This window comes from Pogoniulus pusillus, chromosome 4, assembly GCF_015220805.1.
Source record: "Pogoniulus pusillus isolate bPogPus1 chromosome 4, bPogPus1.pri, whole genome shotgun sequence".
In the NCBI taxonomy this organism is placed as follows: Eukaryota; Metazoa; Chordata; class Aves; order Piciformes; family Lybiidae; genus Pogoniulus; species Pogoniulus pusillus.
Genome location: NC_087267.1, coordinates 35,750,656 through 35,764,073, shown reverse-complemented (window position 1 = coordinate 35,764,073; position 13,418 = coordinate 35,750,656). Strand labels below are relative to the sequence as shown.

The window sequence follows — 13,418 nt, the reverse complement described above, 5'->3', positions numbered from 1 at the left end:
GTTTAAGGAGTGCCTTTCCAAGCCAATGAGTGAAGAGGGCTCTGAACGGCAGAGAATCACAGGATGTCAGGGGCTGGAAGGGACCTCAAAAGATCAGATCCTCTAGTCCAACCCCCCTGCCAGGCAGGTTTTGAATATCTCCAGAGAGGGACACTCCATAACACCCCATGGCAGCCTGCTCCAGTGTTCTGTCACCCTCACAGTGAAAACATTCCTCCTCATGTTTAAGTGAAGCTTCCTGTGTCTCAGCTTCCACCCATTGCCCCTTGTCCTGCCTTTGGGCATCACCTAGAAAACACTGGCTCCATCCTCCTGGCTCTCACCCTTTACATCTTTATAAACATTGATGAGGTCAATTAGAGGCAGCTAGAAGAGGGATAACTAGAACGTGACAAAAATGCAGTGGAACCATTGGAATTATACAAGAAATTGCATTCATAGGAAAGTTATTGAAGAGATCTTAGGCTGTGCATGCATTTCTCAGTCTGTGGTAAAAGAGACCTGAAGTACCTGGTCCTGCACCTGTTTGCTCAAAGCAGGAGGTGAAGAATTTACACTTGTGAATTCTGGAGTCAGCTACAGCATTAGGAAGTGGGGATGCCAGATTCTAGTCTGTTATTTGGATAGAATATCCCAAGTCTTTTGGTTCTAGATGGTTTAAATCCCCAGTGAAAATATTTTTCCCCTTAGTTCCCTTGCATCATGGTTCAAGATGTCCTTGTCTACTCAAACCTCTCTGTGAGAAGAAAAGAGCAGATAGAGGTGGCTGGCAGTGATGACTACTTGAAGGCATTGTGTCCTCTCAGCTTCAGGCTGCTACAACCAGAATAAAACTTCTTCAGATCATGGGCCATGCATGAGCTATGCACTACTTAGGACTTCATAGCTTCTTATATTTTCATATAAAGAGGGTTGATGTGGTCAGTTGCTCTGAACTGACAGTTGCAGTCTGAAGACTTAAAATTTATGTCCTTTTTGTTTTGCTGTTTGCTCTAAGCATGCATCGCCTTCCTTTCATATTGCAGCTGGCCTTAGCAGTGTCTTGGGAGATGACCTCATACTACAGCATAGAGACTGGATTTGTGGCAAGTGTGGGTGGGGTGTGCTGGAGTCTCTCTAGGCCTCAGGGGCTTTCCAGCTAACAGAGAAGATGCCATAGGAACAAAAGCATTGCCACATTGACACAGTCAGGGTGGGAAGTGAAGGGTGCAACATAAAAATGAGAGAGTCACAAAAGCTGCAGTAATGTGTAGTAGGTTCTTTGGCAGTGACCACATGAGCATGAGATGATTTCAGACCAATCAATAATGAGGTAGGCAAAGGTAAATGGGAGCTGATGCATGAGAAAGTATGATCTGATGGTTATCTTGGAAGAGGGATTTCAGTCAATTTGTTTTCAAGCAAAGTGGCAACAGGGTTCAATAAGCCCAGTTCTTCCTTCCTTCCCACTTTGCCAACACACAGAAGTGTGCAACCTATGGCACTGCACCTGATTTGGAAGAACTGCCAATACTACATTCAAGTGTTTACTTATTCTTCAGCTAAAAAAAATAATAACATAGACGTGTTATTATATATAAACAGACTTGATAGGAATCTCTTCATTCATATTTTACCTTAAATATGTCAAACTTTTAGACACTGATATATGCAAATGTTTTCTATTTCATAGAATGAACCAGGTTGGAAGAGACCTCCAAGATCATCCACTCCAACCTAGCACCCAGCCCTATCCAGTCAACTAGATTTTCTTTTTCACTATGAAATTACTTATACTGTCATGCTGTACTGAAAAACAGCATCCAGATAATGAGAAGGTCTCAAATTATAAGTGTAAGAATAAAAAAAAGAAGACATCTCTTTTTTCATAACCATAGTGATTTTTCACACTTGATATAAAAATATACCTGCAATACTTCTTACCAATGTTTGTAATACTGCAGTGCAACAGCTGCACAGACTACCTTGCTGGCATAGTTACAGATCTCTGATTGTAGAATGATAATATAGTGCAGCTGGAATAAACCTGTAGTGGGGAACTGAGTAAAATCATGTCAGCCAGGTACATCAATCATTAAATCTAGGGGCAACTGTGGGACTATGTCTATCCTGTTATTATTCATACACAAAAGGAAACAAATGGTAAAGTTTGTCCTGATGGATTCAGTTGTTTAAAAATAAACATTTACTTCAATGCTGATTTTTTTCAAAGAGTTGAGGCCCCTCCTGATGAGATTAAAAACACATGTAAGTTCAGCATGGAGTGCCTTTACGGTCACAAGTGCCTAGCTCTGCCTGTAGGTGTGACTCAAAACACATTTAGTCAGTGGTACTGCAACTCAGATGTACAAAGACTGGGTTGTTTTGTTCTTAGAGTTACCTGAAAAGTCTTTTTATTACTGAGATTTTTTCTTTTCATATTTTAACTGTAAAATGGTACAAAAAAAGGGACAAGACCTTTCATCACATTTAATTGATATAGAAAAAGAAATGTTGCATAGCCTTGGCTAATGAATGTTAAAAGGAAAATGGTAGGTCATGTTTATCTGGCTTTATTTAATTTGCATTTCTTTAATATTCAATAGAAAAGACATGGGTGATTCTTCTACATAATGTGTTTGGAACATGCTTAAGAAAAGGAGTTGAAACTCAACTCACTACTGTACTTATTAGCAAAAAATAAGTAGAATTCCAACAGATTTATACTTGATTTAAAATTGTTTTGCAAGAAAAGGTCATGCTTGTGGAAACCCCATAGAATAATTTATCTTTTCATCAATATCTCTTTGTAGAGATATATTGATAAAGGAAACAGAACGTATACATGGACTGCTGTGAATGGCACGGATTACAGGTAACTGATTTCTCCTTTCTGACTTACAGAATTATTGAATAGTTTGGGTTGGAAGGGAGCTCCAAAGGTCAGCTAGTCCAAGCATCTTGCACTAAGCAGGGACATCCTCCACTAGATTAAGTTTTTCAGATCCCTGGTGAGCCTCACCTTGAATATTTCCAGGGATGGGGTCTCAACTACCGCCCTGGGCAACCTGTTCCAGTGTTCCACCACCCTCATAACAAAGAACTTGTTTCTAACATCCACTCTAAAACTCCTCTACTTTCAAACCATTTCCTCTCATCTTATCACTGCAGGCCTTTGAAAAAAGTCCCCCTGAAGCCTTCTTGTAGCCTCTCTTCAGATACTGGAAGGCTGCTGTTAGGTCTCCCCTGAGTCTTTTCTTCTTCAGACTGAACAGCCCCAGCTCCTGCAGCTTGTCCTTGTAGGAGAGGTGTTCCAGTCTCCTGATCGTTTCTGTGGCCCTCTCTAGACCCACTCCACCTTCTTTAGAGTAGTGACTTCACATAGCTGTTTCATTTTTTAAATATTGTTGATATTGCAATTTTTTGCTGAGTCCAAACCATATCTTGTGTCCATGCCTGCAGGATTTTCTAGGTTCCTTTACAGATTTAGAGCTCAGAATTTTTTGCTCTATGCAGGGACTAGAACTTCAGTCTTCCATCCATCTGTCAAGATTTATCACAAGTGTATTTTTGCATTCAGGAAAAAACACATTTCTTTCTATTTTGGCACTCGTGTTTTCTTGTATTGTAGTATACTTAGACCTTTAATTGTACACTTTTTCTTGGATCTCTCCTTATTTTTTTCTTTGCTTTGTCTCTATGTTCTTGTTAAATGCATGTTAAAAAGGAAGATGCTGTATTTTAGTATAAATAAAGATGTGACATGTTTTGCAAATATATTTTAGTTACCATCATTACTTACATCATGACTTTGCCTACCTTCATGCCTGTTCTTAGGGGCAGGAATCATGTTACTATTTATCTCTGAAATCCATATCTATTTTTTACATGTTTTAACTGATTAGCACCAATACTGCTTTGTATGTAAAAAATTATTTGATGAATGGAAGCAGGAACAAATCAAGTAATGGGTAAGAGCGCATCCCACCTTGAATGCATCTTTGGTGTGTATGTTATTACAACCTCATTTAAGCACAGAGCTTTGTAATATTAGAAGGAATGTAGAAACTTGGCATTATCTAAAACAAATGAAGTCATGGAAAAGTTAAACTGCTGGGGTTCAAAACAAGATGGGAATATATTGAGTCAATTTTTTACCAAAACAATACTTTTATTGTAGTGAATTACAGTAGTCCTCAGCCAAGCTGGTTCCCATTTTCTGTTACACTCTGCACAGATGTACAGCCAATGAGTATGCAAACATTAATTTGTATGTACAACAAAACAAATAATTTTAACAAGAGAATATAGGATTCATCATCCCATTTTTCTGTTGAACTGCCTCTGTTTTTATGCTCTGTGAGAAAAGAAACTTTTTGATCAGGCTATGACATTGAGCAATCGGTAAAATAATTGCATTTGATTTATTTGACGTCTTAATTCTTGCTGAGCTCCCTGGCGTGAGATACAGCAATAAATCCATGGATCCACATTACATAAAACCTATTAAACATAAAATTATAAATTTTAATGAGCAATTTCTGCTAGCAGTTAATCACAGGTAAACTGCAGGTAAACTGCTACTGATTTCCCTGGAGGAGAATTGCTGAATATTTAGTGATAGCCTTCTACCAATCTCACATTCTGTTTAAATGGCAAGTGCATCATTAAAGGTCATCTCATTTATGGCTCAATTGTTCAACTTTTTTAATGTTAATTTCCACAGATATCCATTAGAAACCTTTGCAATTATGTTGTGATGAAATCCAAGTGCAAAAATTAAGAATGTGATGTGGAAGACGATGATGACTTTTTAATGGTTACTCAAACCTCTTCTTTTTTAGATACCTTTCTAGAAGTGAGCCTTTCTACACATTTATTGAACTTATTTGCAAAGCCCTATATATTTTTAACAATAGCAAACATAATCTCAAAGAAAATACATTGCAAACGCTTTGTGACTCTGAAAATGTTCTGACTGAAAGACCTGAAGGAAGTATTTCTCATCTTGAATGTAATTTCTCATCTTGAATTCAAGTTTGTCAGATACCCTTCTTAATGAATACCTCCAGTTTTATTACTAAAGGAGAGTCTGTCATTGTAAGATGCTTGCAGATCATTACATGCCGCTTAAGGCAATCAGTGATCACTTTTAAATGTGTTACACTGGGATGCTATGTGAGTAAGAGAAATATATAAGAAGTCATATATTTTAGTATTTACAATTATTTGAAAAGTCCTTACTTCTCCATTTAAAATTGCACTTGTGCTGAAAAGTTTAAATAAGAATTAATATAGAGGACTTCAGGACCAGCATGAACCTACTTGTGAAACAGGTTTTAGAGAGTGTGAGGCTGGTATGTCCATATATATCTGTTTTGTCTCATGATGATCCAACTTCCAAACCTGTTAATTGCTTTCAAAACACATAGAAGCTGAAAATGGAAAACTGCCCCAAATACTATAATTGTTTTATTTCTCTCATTTCTGTTGCAGTTTGGCATTGGTGTTACCATCATACAGCTTTTATTATATTAAAGCCAAAATTGATGAACCAATAATACAAGCCAGATGTAAGTACTGTGAAGGTTCCGCGGTTTTGTCCTGTGTTGGCAAGTCTCAGGATTAATCCTCTTATTAAAAAAAACCAAAAAAAGCAGTGTTTAAAATTCATAAATTGTGTGAAATTCACTGACGTTATCATGATGTACCCAAAATCTGCAGCAATGATTCCAACCCATCGTAACATCCAAGGTACAAGAAATATTCTATAAAGATAGAATATGTGCAGGTACCCCAGTTCCACTGACAATCCCTTCCCCCTTGCTCTGTGCCTGTGGAATCATTGCTTTGTGTATCCTCTGTTGCTGTCATTTTAAGGGTCTGGATACTATTTCTTTTTCATTCTGTTAACTAAATGCTGTGATACAGAATGTGATAGTAAAACATTTTTGGGGGTAATTTTTGCAGTAGTTAGAGTGTAATATTTGGCAAATTACCTCTGCTGCCCATAGAGATAGATGAATCTGAAAACATTGCTTAGTTTAGCTTGCAGCTAGGCTTTTGTTTTGCATTTTACAAATAGCTTTAGAGGACGTTTGTAATGTGTTTTTGAATTAGACTAATTTCAAGCCATGTACAGATTCTGGAGAGATAAGTGGAAATGATACTTGTGAGTATTCAGATGCTTTTTATTTATTAGATGTAGCCTAACTGCAGTCTAGATAGTAGACAAAATAGAATCCATCACATCCTTTTAACTTTATCCAAGTGTTACAATAAACTTGAACAAATATGCAGTTAAGCAGAAAGCTAGAAGACCACTCTGCATCTATATGACAGACATAGTTACTATTTCTTTAGCAAAAAAGTGGGTTAGCACTAGATCACTGTTTTCTGCCCTCATCTCCTGCTCATGAAGTAGGATAATAATCAGTGATTTATTTCTTAAATCTGTTAAACAGTAAGTAGTTTAAAATAAAGTTTTAGTGAGTGAATATGCTTCTCTCGATTGGTTAGATCAATACAACATGCAAAACAGACCCTTGAAATAGCCACAGTATATAGAAGGTACTTGAGAATTAATTGAAAAGGACGTGTTCTTCAGTCTTCAAAGATGTTTGTCTTTTTTCCAGACTACAGCTGTATGTAAATTGAACCTTTGATCTATCTATGCACAATATTTTTATTCAAGGGGCTGTTTGAATAAAATATTGGTTTGTGACCCCTTTTGCTTTACCCTGTTTTTTTCTGTTTCCCTGCTTTCTCTTTCTGATGGATAGTGGCAATGAAAAAGGGCAAGTATATTCTTGTTGCTCAATTTCCTTCTGTTTACTGCAGTTGATATTTTTCACTTGTATTTCTATTCCTACTGGATATTCTCCTCTGTATTCCTCATCTCAGGACTCTTCCCATGTTCATTTGGTACCATAGCAATAGAAAGAAAAAAAAAAAAAGAAAAAAGGATGTGAAATGTTGGGGCTTTTTTCTGTTTTCATGCACATTTTAATATGTTGCTAATCTGTAATCCTTTGTCTGGACCTATCAATGTTCAGTGATACCAGCTTTTAGAGCCATTCTTTTTAGTATCATGGAAGTGATGCTTACACACACGAGGTTATTAACCTTTATTTCAGAAAATACTAGAAGCATTTTCCTTCATGTTCTTACAACTTGGTGTCCAAAATATTTCTTTGGGTCAGATTGTAATTCTAATGGAAATACCTCCTATGTTTTCATGCTAATGAAATATCTCCTCTAAGTAAGTTTTTAAATACCTTATTGCTAAGAATATGTTTTATATAATCAGTAATTTCTTCCTGTATTGTGAAGTACTGAGAAGTATACAGTATGTCAGTAGGAAAGTGTCTCAGGATAAACATTTCTTTCTAAATTCATGGATGCATGCAAAAGCCAGTCAAACATTCTGAGAAGAAAAATGATGGTTAAAAAGCCCAGTTTGCTTACTTGATGTTTACTCTTCAACTTTGTAGATTCAGAGACACTGAAGCTGGATCGTTTTGATGAAGCTGGCTATACATTTATAGCACCAAGGTTGGTTAATTTCCCATTAATAAGTTTGATCTCAGCAATAAATAGGCATTTGATAAGATTAATGACATTTACAAAATTCCAACTTCACCAATAAAGTTTCATGTTGTTAAAATGGATATTAAGTGAATTAGAAGTTATTAATTTAAATTCACATTTTAGAACATCAGTCTTCTTGCTCGAGTGCAAATAGCATATTTAGATTCTGATTCCTGTTTATAATAATCAAGGAGAGCTCCAAAATCTGACATTGTTGCTTTCATGAAAAATCTTCTTACGATTGTGACGCTTAGGATTTTGCAGCTTTGTACCTTAGCTTCTCATTTGTAAAATAGGTACCATAATACTACCCTCAAGACATTTTCTGACCTCAAGACAAAGTGTTTCAAAGCTCTCTGACACTTAAGGACACATGAAAAAAAAAATGGAGTCATTGAAAACTGATCAAATAAGTTCATTATTTTTTTGCATGTGAAATTGTGTAGTCATTGCTGCCCTTGTAAATGTCGGCTTGCAAGAACAATACAGTGTGTTAAAGAGTCCTTTAAAATTAAGTTCCTTTAAGAGATAGTCCTTAAAAAGGAAATGCTATACTATCACAATCAGTTAAGGATTGTTGCGTTTCTTATTTATGACTGTATCTTTTTAAATGTTCATTAATAGCTTCGTTCCAATTAATAGACTGATTCATATGCAAAACAGATTTCTATCTTTGAATGTATTCTCATCTTAACAATTTAATTGAATTTTTCTGAAGGTCCAAAGTTATTGATAATCAGTTGTGCCAGTTAGCAGCTACCAGCAAGTCCCTAGCTGTTAGCTTGATCTACACGAACAAAGCCTGTTTGATAGAGAGCAGCTCTGTATAAATGTGAATGTTGGCATAGCAAAGCAAATTCTGCCTCTAGTCTTTGGGAATCATGGTAAAGTACAAGTTAATAAGATATCTTATTGATATGAAATACTTGAATAGACTTCTTTTGTTCATAAAATTAATATAAAAAGCTCATTTGAAAAAAAAAGGGCTCCCTGTTTCAGTACTGTATCCTCTCTGCATTTTCATTAAAGTTATTTTATGCCACTTACCATCTAATATTTGTCTTCCAAATGCCTACTGACTTTTATTGCGCTCGCTGGCATTCGGTGACTGGCTCAATGATATATTCCTCAATTTTATTACATATGTAAAGGACAGCAGTTTAATGTTTATCTGGTTTGCATATGTCACAACAAAAAGTGTTTGTATGCTCATGTGGTGTGTACCCTTTTAAAATGGCCTTTAAGACTTTCCAGAGTATGGGACCTGAAATAAATCCAACCTTAGTTGAGCATGAAGTGACTATGTTTTAATCATAAGTCTATGTACTTTCCATTACAATTTAAGACAGGAGCAATCTAAATTTACTGGGCATTTTCTGGTTTATTTTACTGACTCTATGATCTCCTAATTTCAAGGCCTGCACTATTTCTGAATTATTTTTCTGGGAATCTGTGCCATGTAGGAATTTTCCTATAATTCAGATATAGCCATACACTTTATTTCCCATAGATGCTTGAAATATTCAATATAGTCAACATTCAGTATTGACCATGGTCGTCAGTTTGTGTAGTAGTGCCAGCCACACCACTGTAGCAAGAGAATTCTGCCTGGACTTTAAAACTGCTGAGCAATATTTATGCACTTCAGCTAAAAAAAAAAAAAAGACATAAATCTGTTGTTGTGATTCTTTTTTTTTTTTTCAGAGAATACTGTAATGATGTAAAAAAATCAGAAAACAACACTGAATTTCTATTAAATTTCAATGAATTTATTGACAGATACACTCCAAGCAGTCCATCGTGTAAGTATTCTTTTCACTTAACTGTTTTATTTTCCTTTGAAAAATACTTGCAAATAAGAAATAGTCAGAATCACAACTTTTGATGTTAGGAAGAAGTTCTTCCCAGAGAGAGTGATTTCCCATTGGAATGGGTTGCACAGGGAGGTGGTGGAGTCACCATCCCTGGAGGTGTTCAGGAAAAGCCTGGATGAGGCACTTAGTGCCGTGGTCTAGTTGACTGGATAGAGCTGGGGCATAGGTTGGACTGGATGATCTTGGAGGTCTCTTCCAACCTGATTGATTCTATGATTCTATATTCTATGGAATTCTATATTCTAACACTTTCTATCCTGTGCTTAGAAACTGGCATGGCTGATGGAGTTAATGCAGCTTTCATCTATGTTTTATTTTCACTATTATCTCTCTAGACGTACCTAAAAAGAGGTAGTAATGAGGTTAGTATTGGCCTCTTTTCCCAAGTAATTAACAACAGGACAAGAGGAAATGGAGGTGTTTAAGAGGAGGTTGGATGAGGCACTTAGTGGCGTGGGTTAGTTAATAGAAGGGTTAGGTGATAGGTTGGACTCGATGATCTTGGAGGTCTTTTCCAACCTGGTTAATTCTGTGATTCTGTGATTTTATGCCCAAATCATGTACTTTTGGGCTTTATCTTAATTATTTTTTTATAGTAAAAGTCACATCTAGTGTTGGGATTATCTACCCAAGGTAGAGATTTTAAAATTGGGTTTCACTTTTTTGGAGGGCCTTGTGCATTCAATATTTTCCACAATTCCTCTTAGCATTCTGTTCTAGCAGCAAATAACTACCAGTTTGTTTTAATCTACTCCAGGTGTTTTGAAAGAGAATTTTTTTGCTAAGCATATCAGCTGAAACCTCAAATAGATTTTAAAATCTTGTAATGAAATCTTGACTCTCTTTTCTTGACACTTTATATAACCAAAATAATTAAAGAAGTCAAGAGCTGAAGTAACCAGTAAGCACAATAAAATATAAGTAAGGTTGATTACTGATTCACGAATTGGTTAAGGAGATCTCACTTGGTCTTGAGTTGTTTAAGACCACAGATTCATGTAACTGCTGCAGTGGTGAGCACAGGACTTTCTGAAGGTATTCACATTTGGAAATGAGGCTTTCAACTCCATTGAGAATAAACGAGAAGTTAACACTTTAAAACAAACCATCAATCTGGTTCTCATGAAAAAAAATCAATATTTGGATTTGTTTGTTTATCCACACAAATCTATTTAGCATTTTTAATAGCTTATAAAAAGTTGGAATAACCTTTTTTTTTCATCTTGCGTTCTCCAAGTCTTTTTAACATGCTGCTGCCAGGAATCACAGATTAGTTCAATAAGAATCTCTCTGCTAGATTGTATAACTGAAAGAATGTACACTAAAATATAAGATCTTCCCACAAAAGTCTGGTTTTATGTGCAAGTTTGGGCAGTTGGTTTGTTGTTTGGTTGTTTTTTTTTTTTAAACAGAATGATTCTATTCACTGACACATTTCTGCCTGACCAAAATTTTACTCCAAGTTTCTTGATTCAGCCTTGGAAGTAAAAGTATTCACCTGAAATGATAAGCTCATTTAATAAAATAACATTCTAGTTTAATTTTCACTAGTTGTGTATGTGAATATTGAGGACACATTTAGTAATATTGCAGTATCCAGTGTGGCTTAGTAAATAAAGAACTTAACTGGATAGGGCTGGGTGCTAGGTTGGACTGGATGATCTTCGAGGTCTCTTCTAACCTGGTTGATTCTATGATTCTATTCTATGATTCTGATTTTGTGGCACATAAGCATAACTAAAAAATTATATACTGTTTTATTGCGGCACCTGAAATAAGAAGTGTCTGAATGAAAATATGCTTTAAAAATAGGTTTACTTGTAAATTTATATAGAGGTTTGTCAAAGTTGGGACCTATACCTTTATCATCTTGCTTTCTCCTATGACACAATGATAGGGGGTTGGACTAGGTGACCTTTAGACTTCCCTTCCAAGCCAAACCATTCTATGATTCTATGATAGCTTTTTTTAGGATACAATAAAGAAGGTTTAAAAGAAGTCAACAGTATGAGAGGAATCTAGTCAGAAGTAAGTACTTGATGTACTGTGAATTTAGACAGTATATCCAATAAAAATATCACAATTTTGTGGTGGTAGCATCTTAAAATGGAATTTAATTTTAGTTGTTTATTGCAACTCCATGTCATATGATTTCAGACAAATGTCTAAATTCTTTTGATAGGTAATAATGATATGGTCATTAGAGTTTTGCTGGATGCAGGATTTACAAATGACCTTGCCCAAAATTATTGGAGTAAAATGTCTCTGTAAGTACTCTTTTTGTTGACTGTGATTTTTTTTAATGCATTTCTAAGTTTGGCAATAAAATACTGTACATGTGTGTTCAGATATACGATTAATATTTACACAGGATAGATCTTTAATTCATAATTATGCACTTAACTCTTGACCTAGGAATTTGTGAGAATTGCAGTCAGTTTTCATTTTAAATCTTACTTTTTGTTTACAGTGATGGTGTTGTTGCACAATTCGTTGTTACAGATGGTGGAATTACTAGAGTATACCCAAAAAGGTAACAGTATAATCTGATCATTTTAAAACTTGAGTGTTAAATAATGGATTTATCGAAAGAGAAGCAACTTTCCCTCCAGACTAATTGTTCCTGATAACTATGAAATGAATGGAATGTCTTAATTTGCTCTGGTTTTAAGTGTGTCTGATCTGTAGCGTTACTTCCATGAAACGCCCTTGTAGTCCAAGTTTCTAATCAGTGTATATTAGCAGTAAAAGCAGTTCTCTTCTAGTGGGGCCATGGTAATCCCTGATTACTCCTAAGAGCTTGTTTGTTTGTTTGTTAGGCTGGCAGATTGCAAATACTGTAAAGCAGTAGATTTTTTGGGTTTTTTTTAAGACTAATAAAGAGCAGACCAAATAGTTCAGGGACTTGAAGAGAGAAAAATGTATCATTATCAGAGGGCAAAAAGGGAATGAGAAAATGATCATATAATAAGCTAGACATCTCCCATCAGTGACTGAGAATAATGAGGGTACCATTCCAGTAAAGACAGATCAATCTTTTTTCTTAGGTTATTCAGTGTGTCCCTAAAATGGGATAGTGACAATGAATTTTACTTCCCAAACCAGTTCTTTTTGTGTTTTGATGTTATGAATGATAGGTAAAATATTTTTGAATGATTTCTGAAGAGATAGCACATGCTAGAAAGTTTTTTTTTTTCCTAGCAAGCACTGTTACAGTTGTATTTCTCTCAGCATATCTAAAAATGGTGAGACAAGATCTGTGTTATCTCAAGAATACTATTTTCTTTGGGGTTTGGTTTTGGTTTTTTAAATTCCAAAGGGATTTTTTTTTTTTACTAATTACACATGGCAGTTAACCAGTGAAAGACACTGTTAACCAGTCAGACACTGGCACCATGTAGTTCATGTTTTGTCATAAGAGGCAAATTTCTAAGACTGAGACATCATTCTAAAGAGTGCAACACAAAATCTCACCCCCAAACGCTGCCGAGAAAGCAAATTTGGCTCTAGTAAGCTGGGGCATACCTGGGACTTCACTCAAAATCTTTCAGTAAGTGGGAGTTTTCTCAATGTAAGAAGAAGAGCACCTGCTTAAGCCTCGTGGTGCTAGTGTTTAAGGTATATTTATTCTCAACACGAGGACCTCTCGCCCCTTTGGTCCACCAGCAAATGGTTTGGAAGGCTAAAGGTAGCCATGCAGTCCTGAGCACCACATTACAAATGCCTACCCTGTGTTTGAGAAGCAACATCAAAATAAAGCCTCACCAGTTTCATGTGTTTTGTAGTGGAATCACAGCAGAAGGATTTCCCCCCCTCCGCCCCTCTTTTTTCTAATCAAAGACTGATTAATTAATTCTCATTATCTCCATCTCTGTCACAAAGATAGCATAGTGACACTGTCAGAAGGCTGTTGTAATTTGCCTTAGGCGTGGCTGTAATTTGGTGGTGGTTGAAGTGATCACTTGCTATTTTAGT

At 35.8% G+C, this 13,418-nt stretch overlaps 1 protein-coding gene across 4 annotated transcripts in view; it reads left to right on the top strand.

Moving 5' to 3' along the window:
• CACNA2D1 (calcium voltage-gated channel auxiliary subunit alpha2delta 1) overlaps nucleotides 1-13,418 on the top strand; it is a 407,133-nt gene that overhangs the window by 363,433 nt on the left and 30,282 nt on the right. For all 4 annotated transcript variants that reach the window (XM_064142568.1, XM_064142569.1, XM_064142567.1 and 1 more), the window contains 6 exons: nucleotides 2,793-2,854; nucleotides 5,476-5,552; nucleotides 7,473-7,533; nucleotides 9,274-9,371; nucleotides 11,626-11,710; nucleotides 11,914-11,976. In XM_064142568.1, the coding sequence (XP_063998638.1) occupies nucleotides 2,793-2,854; nucleotides 5,476-5,552; nucleotides 7,473-7,533; nucleotides 9,274-9,371; nucleotides 11,626-11,710; nucleotides 11,914-11,976 (446 nt within the window). The remainder of the gene's footprint in view (nucleotides 1-2,792; nucleotides 2,855-5,475; nucleotides 5,553-7,472; nucleotides 7,534-9,273; nucleotides 9,372-11,625; nucleotides 11,711-11,913; nucleotides 11,977-13,418) is intronic.